The 20,372-nt window shown below is 31.7% G+C and overlaps 3 protein-coding genes across 3 annotated transcripts in view; all 3 read left to right on the forward strand.

Annotated features, from left to right (window-relative positions):
* LOC117788156 (plectin) overlaps window positions 1-20,372 on the forward strand; it is an 84,811-nt gene that overhangs the window by 9,797 nt on the left and 54,642 nt on the right. Inside the window, exon 2 of the mRNA XM_034626827.1 lies at window positions 12,582-12,952. Coding sequence (XP_034482718.1) covers window positions 12,668-12,952 — 285 coding nt within the window. The 5' untranslated portion in view covers window positions 12,582-12,667. The remainder of the gene's footprint in view (window positions 1-12,581; window positions 12,953-20,372) is intronic.
* On the forward strand, window positions 5,397-6,252 carry LOC117788137 (ficolin-1-like). The gene is made up of 2 exons (XM_034626805.1): window positions 5,397-5,996; window positions 6,055-6,252. Exons 1-2 carry the CDS (start codon window positions 5,611-5,613, stop codon window positions 6,170-6,172), a joined length of 504 nt encoding a protein of 167 aa, XP_034482696.1. The 5' UTR covers window positions 5,397-5,610; the 3' UTR covers window positions 6,173-6,252.
* LOC117788145 (ryncolin-4-like) lies at window positions 8,271-9,084 on the forward strand. The gene is made up of 2 exons (XM_034626818.1): window positions 8,271-8,832; window positions 8,891-9,084. Exons 1-2 carry the CDS (start codon window positions 8,447-8,449, stop codon window positions 9,006-9,008), a joined length of 504 nt encoding a protein of 167 aa, XP_034482709.1. The 5' UTR covers window positions 8,271-8,446; the 3' UTR covers window positions 9,009-9,084.

Consider the following 20,372-nt stretch of genomic DNA (forward strand, 5'->3'; position numbering starts at 1 on the left):
ATCTAATAGCTAACAAAGTTTCTTACTAAATCGCCACACCCGCTGTAAGAGTATTTAAATTGAAAAACGAAAAAAAAAGAGAAAATAAATAAGAAAAAACGAAACCCATTAAAAAATGTTAATTTCCATAAAAAAGTCGAAAAACGTTGGCCAGCAACAGCACGTGGCTAAAAGCCGCAAACGGGCCGAAAAGACAAAAGCCAGAATTTATACACTATATATATGTATGTGTGTGTGTGTGTATCTTGTATCTGTGAGTTTTATTTATGCGTGGAATGTATCTCAGACCATGCCTGATACAGATTTTGTTTGTGACTGAGCATCGAGTTGTGGCTTTTGATTTTTGCTGCCAAAAACAAGAATAAAAAAACTAAAATAAAAAGTTATTACCATGCGTCAAATTAACATAGACGCCTACAACCATTAACTGACTCTCTATCTTTTACTAAAAGTATCTTCTTGATAGTGTATTAAGACCAGTACACAAAGAGCTCAAAGGCTTATGAGTTTGTGATGCAAATTAACTATTAATAGCAAAATAAACAAAGAATAATATTTTTTGTTGTTGCTTTTTCTATTATATAAAATTTGCATTATTTATAAAATTGCTAGTTATAATTTATCCTATTTATTTGTCTGCAAATATTGCCAAAAATAATCATAAATAAATAAAAATATGTTGAAATGTGATTAAAAATTTGAAAAGTTGTATCTATTTATTTTTTTAAATATTTGCTTTCAATTATTTATTTTTAAAATTTTTTGTTAGTTTCTTAATGGCAATAAAACGGGTACAGGGCATCTTAAAGTCGAGCAGCTCATCTGTAGCATTCCTATTCTTATTTTATTTTATTTTTTTAGTATCTTGTTAGGCTGATTTATAGTTTTGGACATGATGTTTAAAGGTGTTGCTAATGGCCAATATACTCGTATGAAGCCTACTTCCAACTTAAGCAATTTACATTGAAGATTGGAAGAATGGAAAATCGAGCTATTTAAAATTTAAAAGAATAAAATCAGTCCTATAAATTTCTTATAAATTATATTCATAAATAAATCCAAGAATTAAGTAACACATTCGAATTTTCTTGTTAAATATCTTAAAATTTGTATGACAAATCGATATATCGCTGAATTTATCTAATTTTACCGATAAATCAGCAATGCGATGTTTTCAATCGATCAATTTTAAGCTCGATGCACTGAACTGAAAATGAAACTAAAACTGGATCTGGATGTGCATTTTAATGTTGGACCTCTGGAACGAAAGTTGACAGCTTGAATCGCATACACTGCAAAAAATAAAATAAGTTTGTTCTTTATAACATTTATAACTTACATTTATTGTACATTTTTTAATTAGAAAAACACATTTTGATGGAAATGTTTTGTTTTTCAGTGTTTTTCTCTTGTTGTTTAATTGAAAATCTTGTTCACTTTATCCACTTGTTTTTTGCCAGTGTAACTATAAATTATGCTAGCTGTCAGTCACAATCGTCCATTGTCTGCAAGTTCTCGATTTCGCGGTTGCCTTCTCTTCCCACTTCCCACTTCCCATTCCATTTCTTTCCTTTCCTACTCCCCTCTTTTTAGCTGTCTTCGCTTACTTTGATGCTTTTTTGTTGCGTTTTTGCGTTTAATTTTTCCGAACAAAGATGCTCATTTTTCTTGTACTTGATTGTTGCTGTTGTTGTCGGCTTTGACTTTTCAGAATGGGTATACACAACATTAAAAATTAGCTAAACTTGTCAGTGTTAAGAGTAAGATAAGCCTAATTTTGGGTATTTATTTATTACTTGACCAAATAAAGTCTGGATGTCAAGCATAGTCGAAAAGAAACAACCTGTGAGTTTGTCTGAGATAGCTCTAAAATCAACAAAGTTTTTATACCATGCAAGTTCCTCTAAGTGTGAACTTTGACCCCGAATTTGCCCCCCCTTCATTTCGAATTTCGCATGATGAATTTTTCTCAGCTATGTTCTTTAATAATTTCAGGTTCCTACGTCTTACGGCTTGGACTGCACAATACTCAGTCAGTGAGTCAGTCAGGACAAAGATTTTTAAATATATGGATTGGGCTGCACAATGTTCAGTCAGTGAGTCAGTCAGGACAAAGATTTTTAAATATATGGATTGAAAATACACCGTTTTCTAATATTAGTGAACTAGATTTTTTTAAAATTTGTAAATGTTTTTTTACTATTTGAATTTTTTCCTATCCAACCATATTTTGGGTTATCTATGTACATTTTATTTATAGTTTCTTTGTGTTTGTACTTCTGACAAATTAAAAATATCTACGAAATTTACATATGGTACAACTCTGTAGATTTGTGCATATTTGAGAAATGCATCTTCAAGATGAACTTGGGGCAAATAACTGAGGTCAGACTGTGTCGAAGGCGTGGCTGAAGGCGTGTGTAACTCTTAAAAAAATAAAATAGATAAACGACCCATAATGTAGACTTTGTGTGGGTTGCGCCGACAAATTCGCCCCAGCAATCGTTTGACAGTTTAAACTGTCAAATTAAATAGAGTTTGGGAGCAGAAAACGTAGCACGTGGGCTTCAAATTGGATGATCGAGAAGACAGCAGACTGAAGGCAGAAGACTGAAGACAGCGACAACAGCTGGTCAAGTCTTGGTAAGAATTACAAAGAAAACGAAAGAAATGAATTTTAGGAAACCAAAATAAGTATATACAGGCCCGTTCCGGTTTTCACTTTTGGAAGTGAAAATCTTTAGCCTGTTCTTATATCATTTGGAAATATTTGGCGTATTGAATTCATTTTGAGCTGGTGAATTTAAGTTCAATAAAGTGATAAAATATAATTTTAAAATGTTAAGCCCAAATGCAACGTGAATAATTAAATTTTTTGAAATCCAATAAAATAGGATGTGAAAACCGGAACAGACCTGATAATAAATATAAGTAAAAAAAATTTGACTTAGAGCAAATATTTGGAAACCAACAAATCTTAAGCTTAAATAATATAATTATTTACGGCCACTTTTTCATAGTACAAATAAATTTTTATCAAAATAATATTCTTAAAATTGACATTAATTTCTATGAATTTGGCAAATGGATTATACAGATGTTCATACAAAAATTGTACAAAGTCTATTTAATTCATATAGGAAAAATAAGTTTTCTTTTTGATTGTTTGTTTCGACTAAAAAATGTAATTTATTAGCTACTTAGTTTTGAAAACATTGTATGAAGAATTAAGATATATATATATATATATATATATATATATATATATTAATTCAAATATAATTATATGACAGTGAATAGGCACAAACGATTTTTAAGAAAAGTTTTATTTATTATTTTCTAAGTCGGATTTTTGGTTACAAACTTTGGTGCAATTTTTTCAGGAAATCATAAGCAATAATCAGTATGAATATAAAATAAGTTCTCTTTCTCTCTCTTTCTGGTCATCAAGTTGGACAAAAGTCACGCAATAAATTTGCGACATTTACATAAGACTAATGAACATTCTACGTCGTCAGACTAAAAGACAAGGAACAACAACAACAACAATAACAACAACTGAAAGTTAAGACAATGCCCAGCCATTGACCAAATTGTTTTGACCAGTATTTTTTTTTTTTAAGTTGTTGTTTTTGAAGTAATTGTTGGTCTTGGTTTTTATTTTGATGCTGGCGCCAGCATTTCCATTAGCCATTGTATAAGTGTGTGTGTGTGTGTCTGCATATATATGTGTGTGTGTGTGTTCGTATCAGCTTGAACCAGAGCTGAAAGTACGTGACAAACGAACAAAATTCAAGTCGAGTCGTCCAAAAGATAATAGAGTGAGTGCATATGAATGCATACTGAGTAAATGAATGAATGCACTTGTACTCGCAATGTTATTCAAATGAATAAAATTCTTGTATCTAAATTTATTTATTCATTTTATTTATTTAATTATTATTTGTTAAATTCAAAAATTTAAATACAAAGTCTTGAGATTATATTTTTTTTTAATTTCTGTTTATTGTATACTGAATAAAGAAATAAATGCACTTCAACTCGCAATTTTATTCAAAAGTATTAAGTTCTTTTGCATTTGTTTATTTGAATTTTTATTTATTATAATTTTTCTTAAATTTAAAATTGTACTTAAAATAATTTCTTTGTACCCCACGCAAATGTCGCAGAACCAAAGTTTTTAAGAGCTTATGGTTAAAAACGGTATCTATTATTATTATCTATTATCTTACTTAGCCGCAGCAAGTTTGGATAATCAGAACGGCAGTAATAGCTTACCAAAGCTATTCAAATTTAAGCCAAAACAAGCACCCAAAAGTATGCAGTTGTTTTTATTCGATAGTAATTGCAATAAAGTATTTTAATATATTATATTAGAAAATAAGTAACGGGTATTCTATGGTCGGGATCTCGAGTATAGCCTTTGCGACTTGTTTAATCAGTGTAAGTAAAAAAATAAACAAGAAAATAAGCGCTTACAGAAACTGCTGTGCACTTATCAGCCTATATATGTATTTATCGTATATACTATGTACATATGAGCTAAACACTTTATCAAAGAGGAAGTCGAGGCAACCAATTCTAAGTTTTTGGGAGTTTATGAAGATAAGAGCATGCATATAAGAATATGTATTATTATTTATGTGGTTACGATAACCACTTAAAAATGCACTTCTTCGCTTCTATTCAAATGTTGATTCAGTCAGTTCTGTCAGACATTCAGTCAAGTTCAGTCGCAAAATGTTGCAGGAAATAATTTGTATTATCCTTGTTATTAATTCATTTAATTCGCTTACTGCTGCAATTCATGTTTCTGAAAACAACGAAACCAATTCTTTATTAAGATCTCAGTTATCTGAGTTGAGGTAAGTTCATAAATATTCAAGGCTGCAAACTACCAAAATTGTGGTTCAAGTTCGGTTCGGTGGTTCGAACCATAGATTCAGAATGAGTTTCAGCTTGCGAACCGATTTATTACCTCCCGAACCAATGGTTTGTTTTGGTTTGCAGCCTAGTCAATATAACAATTTTTATTACTAATCAATTTTTTAATTTATTAGAGCTGGGCAGAAACAGATGATGAATGATCTTGTTAAGGAATCGGAATTTCGAGCAGATATGCAGTTTATAAAAGCGGAGCTTCAACTACTGAAAAAAGATAAAAATGTTGTGGTATCGGATAATCAATGTAGAGCAGAGACCGAAAAACAGAAAACAGATATAATTGATAGGGATACAGAAAATCGATCACTGAAAGCAGACATACAAACTCTGAGAACGGACATACAAACTCTGAGAACGGAGTTCGACCTACAAAAAAAAGATTTAATTAAGAAGGACGCGAATATTCAGACTTTACAAGCAGAGTTGGAAAACCAAAAGAAAATTGTACTTGACAAGGAGTCTAATATCCAATTGCTTCAAAATATAATTGAACATCTTAGAAAGGAGGAGGAGTGTAATAGAAAGTTACTTCTCCCACACAATTGTGCAGAAGCCAAGTCTAGTGGGATTAATGAAATACTCCTCCCCAAATTTAGTAGTCAACCCTTTAAAGTTGCCTGCGATGCGGAAACCCAAGAAGGAGGTTGGACCATTATCCTGAGAAGGATGGATGGCAGTGTAAATTTTAATCGAAACTGGACGGAATACAAAAATGGATTTGGTGATCTAAATGGCGAGTTCTTCTTGGGCTTAGACAAGATACATGAAATGACGGCAGAAAGAAATCAAGAGTTACTTGTTCTTCTCGAGGACTTCGAGGGCAATAAAACGTTTGAGAAGTACGATGAATTCGCAATTGGAAACGAGGATCAACAATATAAATTACACACTTTGGCAGATGGCAGTGGAACTGCATATGATTCATTCTCATATCATCGTGGCAGCAAATTTTCTACATTCGATCGGGATAATGATGGTAGATCGCATTTAAACTGTGCCGAACTATATACTGGCGCCTGGTGGTACAGTTCCACCGCTGATTGTCAATTGTGGTATGATTTAATGTTAATTATTTTTTAAAACCTCGATTATTTACTCGAATTCTTACAGCCAATTGACGGGAACATACGGAAACAACGATTATGACAAAGGCGTCAATTGGTACAGCTTTCGGGGATCTCGATACTCCCTTAAGATAGCCGTTATGATGATTCGGCCCAGAAAGTGAATTGCTAAGTCTTAAAAGCAGTTTCATTATTATATGCATATTTTTCTAGAGAATTTAAATAAAAACCATTGTCATTCTCTGTATTGTTCTTCTTTTTTTTGTTTTTAATGCCTCCGTCTCTCTTATCATTTAATTAATTTTGCGTGTTAGCTTTGTCTTCCTCTCATTTTATTTATTTATTTACTTTGATTCCTAGTGCAACTAGCTACTTTTATTGAACATTATACTAAAAAAAAGACAAATTTACAAAGGTTTAGAAATAATTTAATGTTATTATTAACGTTATTTATAAGATTCATTTTGATATTTTGATATGTTGATTTTATTAATTACACGAGGCAACAAATTTGAACTTATTGGCTATTAAACGAACGAAACCCACTTTTTTGGATAGATTTGGGGCCACAAATAACGAAAAACAGCAAGATCGGACAAGTAGAACGGAAGCAATAGCTAACCAAAGTAATTAATAAATAATAAAGATAATAAATTAATAAAGATAATAGAGTGAGTGCATATGAATGCATACTGAGTAAATGAATGAATGCACTTGTACTCGCAATGTTATTCAAATGAATAAAATTCTTGTATCTAAATTTATTTATTCATTTTATTTATTTAATTATTATTTGTTAAATTCAAAAATTTAAATACAAAGTCTTGAGATTATATTTTTTTTTATTTCTGTTTATTGTATACTGAATAAAGGAATAAATGCACTTCAACTCGCAATTTTATTCAAAAGTATTAAGTTCTTTTGCATTTGTTTATTTGAATTTTTATTTATTATAATTTTTCTTAAATTTAAAATTGTACTTAAAATAATTTCTTTGTACCCCACGCAAATGTCGCAGAACCAAAGTTTTTAAGAGCTTATGGTTAAAAACGGTATCTATTATTATTATCTATTATCTTACTTAGCCGCAGCAAGTTTGGATAATCAGAACGGCCGTAATAGCTTACCAAAGCTATTCAAATTTAAGCCAAAACAAGCACCCAAAAGTATGCAGTAGTTTTAATTCGATAGTAATTGCAATAAAGTATTTTAATATATTATATTAGAAAATAAGTAACGGGTATTCTATGGTCGGGATCTCGAGTATAGCCTTTGCGACTTGTTTAATCAGTGTAAGTAAAAAAATAAACAAGAAAATAAGCGCTTACAGAAACTGCTGTGCACTTATCAGCCTATATATGTATTTATCGTATATACTATGTACATATGAGCTAAACACTTTATCAAAGAGGAAGTCGAGGCAACCAATTCTAAGTTTTTGGGAGTTTATGAAGATAAGAGCATGCATATAAGAATATGTATTATTATTTATGTGGTTACGATAACCACTTAAAAATGCACTTCTTCGCTTCTATTCAAATGTTGATTCAGTCAGTTCTGTCAGACATTCAGTCAAGTTCAGTCGCAAAATGTTGCAGGAAATAATTTGTATTATCCTTGTTATTAATTCATTTAATTCGCTTACTGCTGCAATTCATGTTTCTGAAAACAACGAAACCAATTCTTTATTAAGATCTCAGTTATCTGAGTTGAGGTAAGTTCATAAATATTCAAGGCTGCAAACTACCAAAATTGTGGTTCAAGTTCGGTTCGGTGGTTCGAACCATAGATTCAGAATGAGTTTCAGCTTGCGAACCGATTTATTACCTCCCGAACCAATGGTTTGTTTTGGTTTGCAGCCTTGTCAATATAACAATTTTTATTACTAATCAATTTTTTTATTTATTAGAGCTGGGCAGAAACAGATGATGAATGATCTTGTTAAGGAATCGGAATTTCGAGCAGATATGCAGTTTACAAAAGCGGAGCTTCAACTACTGAAAAAAGATAAAAATGTTGTGGTATCGGATAATCAATGTAGAGCAGAGACCGAAAAACAGAAAACAGATATAATTGATAGGGATACAGAAAATCGATCACTGAAAGCAGACATACAAACTCTGAGAACGGAGTTCGACCTACAAAAAAAAGATTTAAATAATAAGGAAGCGAATATTCTGACTTTAAATGCAGAGTTGGAAAACCAAAAGAAAAGTGTACTTGACAAGGAATCTAATATCCAATTGCTTAAAAATGTAATTGAACATCTTAGAACGGAGGAGGAGCGTAATAGAAAGCTACTTCTCCCACACAATTGTGCAGAAGCCAAGTCTAGTGGGATTAATGAAATACTCCTCCCCAAATTTAGTAGTCAACCCTTTAAAGTTGCCTGCGATGCGGAAACCCAAGAAGGAGGTTGGACCATTATCCTGAGAAGGATGGATGGCAGTGTTAACTTTAATCGAAACTGGACGGAATATAAAAATGGATTTGGTGATCTGAATGGCGAGTTTTTCTTGGGCTTAGACAAGATACATGAAATGACGGCAGAAAGAAATCAAGAGTTACTCTTTCTTCTTGAGGACTTTGAAGGCGACAAGAGATTTGAGAAGTACGATGAATTCGCAATTGGAAACGAGGATCAACAATATGAATTACACACTTTGGGAGATGCCAGTGGAACTGCAGGTGATTCATTCTCAGCTCATCGTGGCAACAAATTTTCTACATTCGATCGGGATAATGATGGTCAATCGGATATACACTGCGCCAAACAACACACTGGCGCCTGGTGGTACCGTTCCATCGATTCTTGTCAACTGTGGTATGATTTAATGTTAATTATTTTTTAAAACCTCGATTATTAACTCGAATTCTTACAGCCAATTGACGGGAACATACGGAAAAAACGATTATGAAATAGGCGTCAATTGGTACACCTTTCGGGGACCTCATTACTCCTATAAGAAAGCCGTTATGATGATTCGACCCAGAAAGTGAATTCATTAGTCTTAAAAGCAGTTTCATTATTATATGCATATTTTTCTAGAGAATTTAAATAAAAACCATTGTCATTCTCTGTATTGTTCTTCTTTTTTTTGTTTTTAATGCCTCCGTCTCTCTTATCATTTAATTAATTTTGCGTGTTAGCTTTGTCTTCCTCTCATTTTATTTATTTATTTACTTTGATTCCTAGTGCAACTAGCTACTTTTATTGAAAATTATACTAAAAAAAAGACAAATTTACAAAGGTTTAGAAATAATTTAATGTTATTATTAACGTTATTTATAAGATTCATTTTGATATTTTGATATGTTGATTTTATTAATTACACGAGGCAACAAATTTGAACTTATTGGCTATTAAACGAACGAAACCCACTTTTTTGGATAGATTTGGGGCCACAAATAACGAAAAACAGCAAGATCGGACAAGTAGAACGGAAGCAATAGCTAACCAAAGTTATTAATAAAGGTTTTATTTCAATACAATCACCTAAAAGTATGCAGTAGTTTTTATTAGGTAGTAATTTCTTTACAGTACTTTTATATATATTGAAATATGTAACGAGTATTCTATGTTCGGGATCTCGACTATAGCCTTTCCGACTAGTTTTTATTTACATAGTTATTAATTAACCTAATAACTAAAACTATACTATATATTTTTTAATTTTATTATTTTATTTTATTTTTTTATTGCATATTGTTGTAATAGTCTCTTTTTTTTATCTTTTCCTTTCTTTCTATCTCTACAATCAATCGCATGTTTTTTTTATTCATGACTAACAACTTGAATTGCTCAATCAGCTGCAGTTAAGTTCCCTTCTCTCTTCTCCTCTCTGCTTTTTCCTCTGAGATAGAGATGGAATGGGGAATCGAATTGCTCTCGAAACTATGCCAAGAATGTTAAGCACCTGTTGGCATCATTTTAGCCAATTGTAGTTGCTGCTGTTGATGTTGTTAAATTGGCAAACAAGTTGGCAGCAAACAACGTTGTGGACGACCCTGAAATCAATGTAATTCTCAGTTTTCAGTTCTCGGTTCTCAGTTCTCTTTATTGTGCATTGTGTGACGTGCTTTTGTTTTGTTCATTGGCACTATATATTGTTTGCTCAGAGCAATCGAGCCAAATAATCCCAAGAATAACGAAATAAAAAAATTAAAAATAAGAAAACAAAACTAGCATGTAATAATATAAGATAATAAAACTAAATTAAAATTAAAAAATTAAATAAATAGTTAAAATACCAGTATTAGCAATTATAGTAATATTATAATAGAAATTGTATATAAACAAATACCTATAATAGGGTAGGCAATAATTAGAAAAACCCGAAATCAATAAAATATTTTTTTGAAAATAGCTAAAAAATTTTTATCGGTTGTTTTTGCCTTAATATATATATTATTTTCTATTTATCCCGGTTTTGTATATCTAAATATATAGAAAAATGCCAAACTACTTCTGTTTTAAATTATTCTTAATTTCATATCGTTTGTCACAAAACTGGATATTAATAATTTTGGGGCATAGAAAGACTTTCACCAGTAGACTTTTACCTCGCAAAGACTTTTATTTGTGTAAGATCACATTTAAAATTTAAATTTGTGTAATTTGCACATTTTTCTGAGTTCCTTTTTTTATATTTTTAGTCTTATTTGTTTGAATATTATTCTTGATATTTTTCTTATATAGATAGTAGAGAATTAAAAATGGTCTAAGAGACTTTATCTCAGTCAGAGTCTCGAGTTCAATTGCTCATAATTCTGCACTTGGCAGTAATTTATGAAGAATTTTAATCAGGCTGCCGAATTGAAGACTCGGCAAAAGCAGAAGAATAAAGGAAAAAAAAAAGACGCACATGCCACATGCGGCACATGTAGCGACATGAACGTGCATGTGAGTTAACGCTAGATGAAATTCGAAATTCGAAATTGACAGGCGAACAGCGTTGAATGTTGATTTGATTGGAACTTGAGACTTGCGACTTGAGTTGCAAGAATGAAAATTGCCTCAAATTGTTGCATTTCACGCAAGACTCGAGCGAAGGCAACAAATTGACCGCAGCAATTGAAATGCCTGACCAGTAACTGCCCCCAACCCCAAGAGGAACCCCTTTTACCTGCCCGCGAAGAACTCGAAACTCAAAACTCGCCGCATCACTTTTTTGTGATTCCAACTGACAAAACTCGATTAATATGCAAAAGATGCTATGGCAACATTTTGTTGCAGGTGCACGTCCAATCCAAAGAACCTAATCTAAGCGAACAGAGCCGAGCCGAACCCGAGTACTGCACAGTGGTTTACAGGCAATATTTAATAATTCAAAATGGGATACAAAATTAATTATTTATTATATAAAACAAGAACATTTTTAAGCAAATATATGTTTTATTTATGTTTAGTTTAAATTTTATTAAATATAAATTTTAAAGTTTTTGTATTTTTCAAAAGAATGAAAAATAAATAAATTTGTAAAATTAATTTTTTTAAATTATTTATTAAATCTAAATCTCATTATATAAGAGTTTTTTCGAAAAATGTTCGATTTTTATTCTGAAGAACTATTTTAGAACTATTTTTTTCAGTTTAATTATTGACTGTTTTTGTATTTTTTTTTTTGTATATAACGCATTAATAATAGCTGTGTAGAAAAAGTCAGATTTGTTTTCTGTCAAACAAGTTAAAATGTGTAATATGCTAAAAAAAAATGTATAATCTAAATTTTTTTGTATTTTTAAAGTTAAAACTTGAACAATTTTTTTTTATGGTTAAAATAAAAAACAAAAAATATAAATGTTTATTTTAATGCAATTATTAAAATATATAATTTTTTTATGTTGCACAAATTTCCATTCTATTTTTTATTTGATAAAATTAAAATTAATTCAAGTTGCTGAATTCAGCAAAAGTACCACTGTGCATTGGTCGTATGTTAATTATTTGGTTAGGGCGTTCCGCTCGGACTTTGTGTCCCATGGTAGCATGTGGCAATTAGCACCATTGCCACAGACATTTAACAATTAGTATAAGCATAAAATTACTGCAGTCAGTTGAAATCCAACTACTATCTTTTATTACTCCTCCCCTTAAATAAATTGTATTTCTTAAATATATAAATAAACTTACATGCCAAACAGCTAAAAAAAAAAAAAAAATGGAGTTTGAATTGATTTAAACAAAATTTTATTTATAGAATTAAAGTCAAGTTTGTTGCCTAAGTCTTTCGTTTCGATTTATAAATAGATCAACTGTTTCAAAATGTAAATTGCTTTGCTTCTTCTGAGCTTTCTTTTGTTTTTGTTTTTTTTCTCATAAGACAAAGATGTAGATGAAAATGAAGACGAAGACGAAGGCGAAGAAGAAGAAGAAGACGCGTCTAATTGCCAACCAACACGGAGGCTCAATTTGGTTTTGAATTTTTGGGGTTTCTTTGAGCTATTTTGTTGGGTACTTTTGATGCGGGGGTCGTCGCATTAAGTTGTCATATTGTTATTGTTATTGTTGTTGTTGTTGTGATTTAGATCTAACACCCAACACTTTATTTTTTCCCCTCTCTTTACTTGCAGCCATGACAATTCGACACTGTGAGATTGTGTGAGATTGAAAGTCAGCCATAGATCGGAGCCGTCGAAGTCACAGTCACAGTCACACAATGGCCACGCCCATGAGTAGCACGCTATATCGCGCCTCATCCACAGTTGGAGGTGTCGCCTCTGCCACGGCCTCTGCTGCCACGCCCATCTGCGTCGCCCTCTCGTATGCAACGCAACCAAAACCATTTGCTGCCGGCGCCGTGCAGAATATTGCCGAGCGGAGTCGCCTCTTGGAGCTGCTGCGTGCTCCCAATAATCTCACATCGCCCACGTTGGAGCCCTCGTCAAAGGGTCTGTTAAATGGACCAGGTCAAAACAACTGCTTCTTGAATTGTGCCGTTCAGGTAAGTGAAAAACTTTATTTTACGAGTAGTATATTTATTCAATTTAAATCTGTGAAAATTATAACATGGAATGAATAGTTGACTGAGGAATGGAGTAGTCGAATTAATATATATATATATTACTTTATTATAAATCAAGATTAAAAAACCAATAGCAAATTCTCAGATTAAAAACAGTAGATAATTTTACGAGCTGTATTAATTCATCCATGTCTCAAAAAAAATATTCAACAGATTTTTTTTTTTTTTTTATTTGTATCTGTAAAAATTTCAATAAGTTAATATGTTTATGGTATGAAAGATTTATTGTGGAACTGCTAAAGCAAAAATGCGAATACTTTTAGTATTTATGGAGTAAACATTCCTAACTAATGTGAGATTACAAAATAAGAAAAAATTGTTCAGCTTTTCAGGCTAAATTGACCAACAAAATTAATAAAACTAAAGTAATTTTCTTCTTTATTCTTCTTACATGATTTTATCTCATGTGATCTTTACGTTTTACTATCGATCTGAAAATTTGAACAAGCTATTTTTGGTGATAGATTTACATCAATGTAAATACGTCAATATTGCCTTATATTCTATTTCACTCGAATTTCTCTAATACAAAATGATAAAAGTTAAGTTTGTATAACTTAATTGCGATAAAAATTAAGCAAGATTTAAGTAACCCAAACTATACTAACTAGCTAAATAACTTCTATATAACATTTTTGCTTTTCTTGCCATTTTCTCAAATAGTGGGAAATAAAATTTTCGAAATTTAATAAATCGAAGACATTCATTTAAATGGGGAGGCCTCTGACTAAAACTCCTAATCAAAAAGAGTTTATTCATGCAATACGAGTATGAGTACGAGTACTCGTACAACATTCAAATTAAATCATTCAAAACGCACTTGAAACAAGAAAGAAATAATTTATATTGTATTTGCTTTTTAAATTTCACACAGTTGATTTTTTGGCATTTGCTGTCAGCGCTGTTGTTGTTGTTGTTGTTATTTTTGATGGCCTCAAAAATTTGTTGCTTTGGTTTTTTTTTGTTTTTTGTCGGTAATTCATTTGGGGGCTAACCTTCAATTTGGAATCGTGTTAATTTCTTGCTCAACTTTGTAATTTTGTGGGCAATCTGTGAGTCAACAACTTGTGTTGTGGGTGTTGCTTCAAGATGCGTTGTTGCCTTATAAGGAAGTAGCTTACTGGGCTAACTGGAGCTCTGCATGACTACTCATGAACTTATAAATGAACACATAGTGCCCTATTCAAATTCGACTGAATTCTATTGAATGAATTTGTGATTTGTATTGCTGATTTGACTAGAGAAACAACTGATTTGACAAAGGAATAAATCAGATTTCGCGGAAACACGAAAGAATTGGCGGGAAAAAGCCAGATTAAGCGGGTAATCGACAAATTTTGCGGGAAAGCGCCAGATTTGACAAGAAAATTTCTAGATTTATCAGAGGAAAAATTCTGCTTTGTCAGAAAAGACCCAGATCTTGCTGGAAAATGGCTAGATTTGACGAAAAAAGCCTAAATAATAAGATTTCGACGAAAAACGCCAGACTTGGAGGAGGAAATGTCAGATTTGTCAAGGAATCGCCAGATTGGCATGAAAATTTCCAGATTTGGTGTAAAAACGCCTGACTTGGCGGAGGAAATGTAATATTTGTCGGGAAAAGACATATTTGGTGGGAAATGTTAGTATTTTGCATAGAAAACAATCAGTTTTGACGGAAATACGCCAGATTTGACGTGAAAAAGCCAGATCTAGCGAGATAGTGCTCAGATTCCGAAAAAAATATCAGACTTGGCGGAAAAAATCAACAAAAAAATTTAATATTACAATACGTATTATACAAAAATAGATATATTAAAGCCCTACAATTTTAAAATATAAATATAAATTTAAATATTATATTATTTGAAAATAATTGTATACAATTGCACTCATTGGAACTCAAAGTTTGAATGAATTTAAGAAAGGCTTAGACATATATGTAGCTGTAGGTAAATATCGGTTGCATGTTCTATAGTTTACTTCAGAAAAGGGGGCAATTTGAGAACATATTTTCATGTTCTCTGCCATTTGCATGGGAAAGCGAAAGGAACAAAGAGACTAGAGAATGTATAAACAAAGAGAGAAAGAGAAGGAGGAAGGTGGAAGGTTGAAGGTAGGGGCAGAAAAAGTGCCACCCAGTTGAATAAATTTGTATATTTATGATTGTTTCCAACTCGAAATGGAAGAGAATCTTCAACAAAGAACTGCAAAACTCAATTAATGCCACAATTAGTCAAATGGTACAAGAAATGGGTCGTATCTCATGAGGTCTACAAACCATGCCCATAACCCTAATAGAAATCGTATAAATAATTATTTTAAAATTTATTCCATGCGCTTAATTGTAACTTGAGGCAATTCTGTATTTCAAAAGAACTTCTTAGTTAAGCTTTAATTTATGGTAGATAATTTTTTAAAGATTTTGAAGTAACCAATTGAAATTTGAATCTATACTAATCAAAAAAGAAATAATAATTTTTTTTATATATATTTCGAATTATATTTGAATTCTCTCAAAATATTTTTTTTACATTTTAAATTTGATAAAATATTTCATTTGTTATAATAAAAATCGAGAATTTAAGTTTTGAAATAAATTAATTAATAATTTTTGAATTTAATTTATAATTTACAATTTTATATATGAATTTATCCAAGCTATGTTGTGTGAAAATTTCATCCCCCTATGTCTTACGGCATGGGCTGCACAATGATCGGTTAGTTAGGACATACAGTTTTATACATACAGATATTTTAAAAATAATAAACGTTACTATGCCATTAATTTTTAAATAAAAATTGAAATTTAATTACTATTTCAAATTATTTTTATGTATTTTAAAAAGAAAGACTTATTTATTGAATTAAGTATACAAATCGGATAATATTTGTATATCATTTGTCAACTGTTTGATTTATCGATTATTGTCTATTGCCTGCCATAAACTATAATCAATCGATGACTCAGTTTTGGCCAACAGAAAATAAAACGTTGAGCTCGACTATAAAAATTGATTCAGCGTTCTGGGTAAATCACGCTCCATTTTCATTTCCAATCCCATTCGAGTCTTATGGATCACTTTGTATATGGAGTATCGAATATATTTTATGGCTAGCTGTGGCAACTGTTTGGACCATTAAAGTGGCGCCGCACACGCCTAGTAGCTGTTTTTTTTTTTTTTTTTTTTTGGATGGGGGGAGGCCGAGCGTTGATCGACTCAGATTTAAGATTTAAGACTTTTGAGGTGCGGCCAAAAAAAAAAAAATTAAACTAATTGCGCATACGTCTAAGTGTTGTTGACACGCCCCAAAGTTTTGGTTGTTGCCACACGAGTTACAACAACAACAGCAACAACAACTGCAAACAATGCCAATCAAATGTGGCTTAGTTTTCTTTTTATTATTATTATTATTTTTTTTGAATCACCTGGAGTTTAACTAGGAGATGTAGTTGAATTATGTGCCAAGCCTAAAGATTTTCAACTTCCACTGCTTCCCAATTTTTGTTGCTGCTCTTGCCCAACGAAAGTGTTGAAGAACTCGCAAAGAGTTTGTGGCCTGTACCTTAAAACTCAGTGGAGCAGTAAATTCTTTTCTTTATTTTGGATGCTAATAATAAACTAAACTAATAATTACAAGCATCTAATACTATTACTATTTTAGAAAAATCATTATCTGTGCAAATAAGCAAATTTTTAATTGAAGTTATCCTTAACGATCTAGTTGGATTTATAATAATTAGTTTAAAAATCGAGAAAATTGTGTTATAACACTGAAAAATAATTCTTATTATTTTTTGCTATTTAACTTTTAATTTTTCCCCTTTAAAACGTTAACGACTGTTAAGATCGGTATAAAAACATTAGAATTACGGAAAAAAAATGTTTTTAAAATTAAGAAAAAGTTGACTTTATTATCTTATGTTTAGGTTTTAAAAAAAAAAAAATTGTTAAAATTCTTATTATTTGAGGTTCCTGCTTTTAACTGATTTTTCTATTCTATTCTATTAAATAAAAAATTGTTGTCCACTTATTGCCATAATATGTACCGAAAATATGAACTTAAATCTTTTAATATATGTCAAGAGGCATCTCAAATTAAGTTAAAATTTACTCAACTGCCGTTTTTGAATTTTAGAAAATTTTAATCCTTAGGTTAAATATTTTTCTGGCCTAAGTTATTTTTAAGGCAGCTAGATAGAAACAATTGAGGTTTTAATTTGTAAACAAACTGCTTTGCAGCTGCATTGCAGTGTATTTTTAACTGGACGATAAGGAACTTGAAAAAGATTTTTTTTGGCTGACGCTTCCGCTCGACAGCTCGACAATTGTTGCAGCTATTGCAACCGGTAACTTGCAACTTGCAACTTGCAACTGAGAAACGCTGAGAACACTCGTGATGATTTCACTTGATATGCTTTTAATGTGTTTCTTTTGCCAGTGTCTCAGACGAAAGACAGAAGACAGCAGGCAGTCAACTGCAACGTACAACAACAACAGCAACAAGTAAGAACACTGTGGAGCAGAACTACTCGACTATTAGATGCCTAGTCGAACACCATAAAAATAAAATAATATATAGAAAATATGAGAAAAAAATGTCAAAAAAACATGTTAAAAGATAAAATATATAAATTATCCAGAATTCACACTCGTTTTTCCCGGACCGTAAGCAAAGACTCTATAAATTTCTTTGTCCAACTGACTGACTGAGTATTGTATGGACCACACCGTTTGACGTGCGACCTTGAAATTTGGGGACAATATACCTAAGATAATTTCATCATAAGATAAGGCGGCGTTTTGAAAAGTTCGACCTGCAAGTGCGTTAATATAATATACATTTTCTGAATAGCTGTAAAAATTAAATATAAATTTAATAAATAATAAAAAAATTTAATATAAAGAGCATGAATAAATCAAATATTAATTAACAAGATTTTTGATGATCGACAACATTGCCACAAACTTATAAGCCTTTGTACATTTTGGCTGCTGGGCTCACGAGAACACGAAGACTATGATAAGTTCAGCTTCTTCTTCTTTTTCGTCTTGGGCTTGTGGTGTAATAAAGTAGCAACAACAACAAACATTTTCTGTGGCTTCAATTCCAGTCGAAGACGGTCAACAATCAGTACAAGTCAAATGATGAGAGAAGGGACAAAAAGAAGGGCAAAAGGGAGAAGAAAAGGAAAGGAAAATTAAGTGCAAAGAGCAGGGAGGAGAAAGAGAGAGAGAAGGAGAGAGAGAGGGGGGAGGGGAGTGTATTATGCTCATAGACTCGCACATCATTTCACAGCTTTGACTTTGTGTATCTCTACCTTCATCTCTATTTGTATCTGTATCTATAACTATATTTGTATCTTTAGCTGGTGTCTGCAACTGGGGTTAGATTAGTTCACACGATAAGGTACAACAAGTGGAAGGGATCTGAGTCGAATGGGGAGGGGGAGACAGACGTATTTTAGCCATTTAGTTTGGCTTTCTGCTTGACTGCCAGCTAATATTAACCTGATATCAACATTAAGTGTAATTCAAATTATAGAAGGATCTTTTTAAATTTTGTTGTGAAATGTGAGACGCATTGAATAAGGTGTGTTAAAACCCATAAAGTATGTATGTCCAGTAAATGATTTACAACAACTTTTAACTGTCATAACTTTGTCAAATCTCAACCGATTTCCTTAAGAAATGTCCATTTTATCATTTGTTGAGCTCTAATTTAATTCTGCATTAAAATTGGATGATTTTCAAAATTTCACACAGTCATAACTTTGTCAAATCTCAACCAATTTCCCTGCAGAATATCAATTTTATTATTAAAGGCCCTCTAATTTGATACTGCATCAAAATTTGAACTTTTCAAAACTTCACACAGTCATAACTTTGTCAAATCTCAACCAACTTTCTAGCAGAATATCAATTTTATCATTATTGGGCCTCCAATTTGATATTGCATTAAAATTAAAAATTTTCAAAACTTCAAAATGTTATAACTTGGTCAAATCTCAACCGATTTTCTTGCAAATTGTCAGGTTTATCATTGTATGAGCTCTTCTCTGTTTCTGCATCAAAATCTTACACAATTTGCAAATATTATTTTAATCCAGCACTGTTCGCATTTATGTTTAAGCTGAGTTATTCATAATATCATAAGTAATCCTAAGGGGGAAAAGTGTATGCGGGAATTATTGGTTACGGCTGACGGCGTTGCCTGGGAAGAAGTTACCATTGTTCTTCACTTGGTCAGCAGCTCCTGCAGCAAAGACAGCGGGGGAGAGAGAGAGAGAAAGAAAGAGAGAGAGAAAAGACAGAGCTCAATTTGAGTTTTTCTGTCTTGAAAAGGTTCCAATTTGGGGGTTGCACTTGGAGTTGTGAGTCTGTGTCTTGGACATGCTTAATTTAACAAATGCATGTTTAATCAACACACTCACGCACACACACTCACACACACACACATGGTGAAGTAACTTTTGCAAATTTATGCATCGTCTTTTTTTTCTTTTCTTCGCTTTTGCTTGTGTCTTTCTCAATTGCTCAAAGAGACTGTAATTTATTTTTGTTTAACAAGTTTATGATGATCATGATGAACAACAACAGCAACATTATTATGGTCAGTTTTCATGGCCAAAATGTCAGCGCAACTTAAACAACTTTGCAGCTGTAATTGTAGCACCCAACAACAACAACAACGAGTCGAGTTTTTTGACTATTCGAAAGTTGTACACAGTTGTCCAATGTTCAATGAACCTTAAAAACTGTTACCGTTTCTCTCCCTCTCTCCTTCCCACTCTGTCTCGCTCTTTTTCTATCTCTATCTCTTTGCTCCCTTTCAAAAGGCAACAAGTTGACAAGTTCGTGTCTTAAGTCTTTTGTTTTGTGGCCCTTTTGTGGAAATGCACGTCTTTATTAGTGGAAACGGTAGTCAAAATGGAAAGTGTTGTTGTTGTTGTTGTGGTTGTGGTTGTTGGTGCATTGGTTTTTTTTAGCCCAGTCGCCAAAAAGTACACAGACTTATAGGTTTTTTTTATAATATCTGCCTTTCATTTAATATTTTTATTTAAATAAATACAACATTTAAAATACTCATTGCATTTTTATTTGTTATTATTATTTTTATATTATTTAATTTAAATTTATATATGTTTTAATGTGCCAAACAATTTAGATATTTATTTTGTATTTTTTTTAGTATCTTTTAAATTTTATTTTCAATGCTCCTTTATTTTTTTTGCTAAACGTTTTATTGCTGGGCATCTAACAGTCGATCAGCTCGACTGTAGCGTTTCTACTTGTTCAAATTTAGGCTCGACGCATTTTTAATTATTGTCTTAATTAACTTGTTGTCGTCTGTGAAA

This window comes from Drosophila innubila, chromosome X (genome assembly GCF_004354385.1).
Source record: "Drosophila innubila isolate TH190305 chromosome X, UK_Dinn_1.0, whole genome shotgun sequence".
Classification (NCBI taxonomy): Eukaryota; Metazoa; Arthropoda; class Insecta; order Diptera; family Drosophilidae; genus Drosophila; species Drosophila innubila.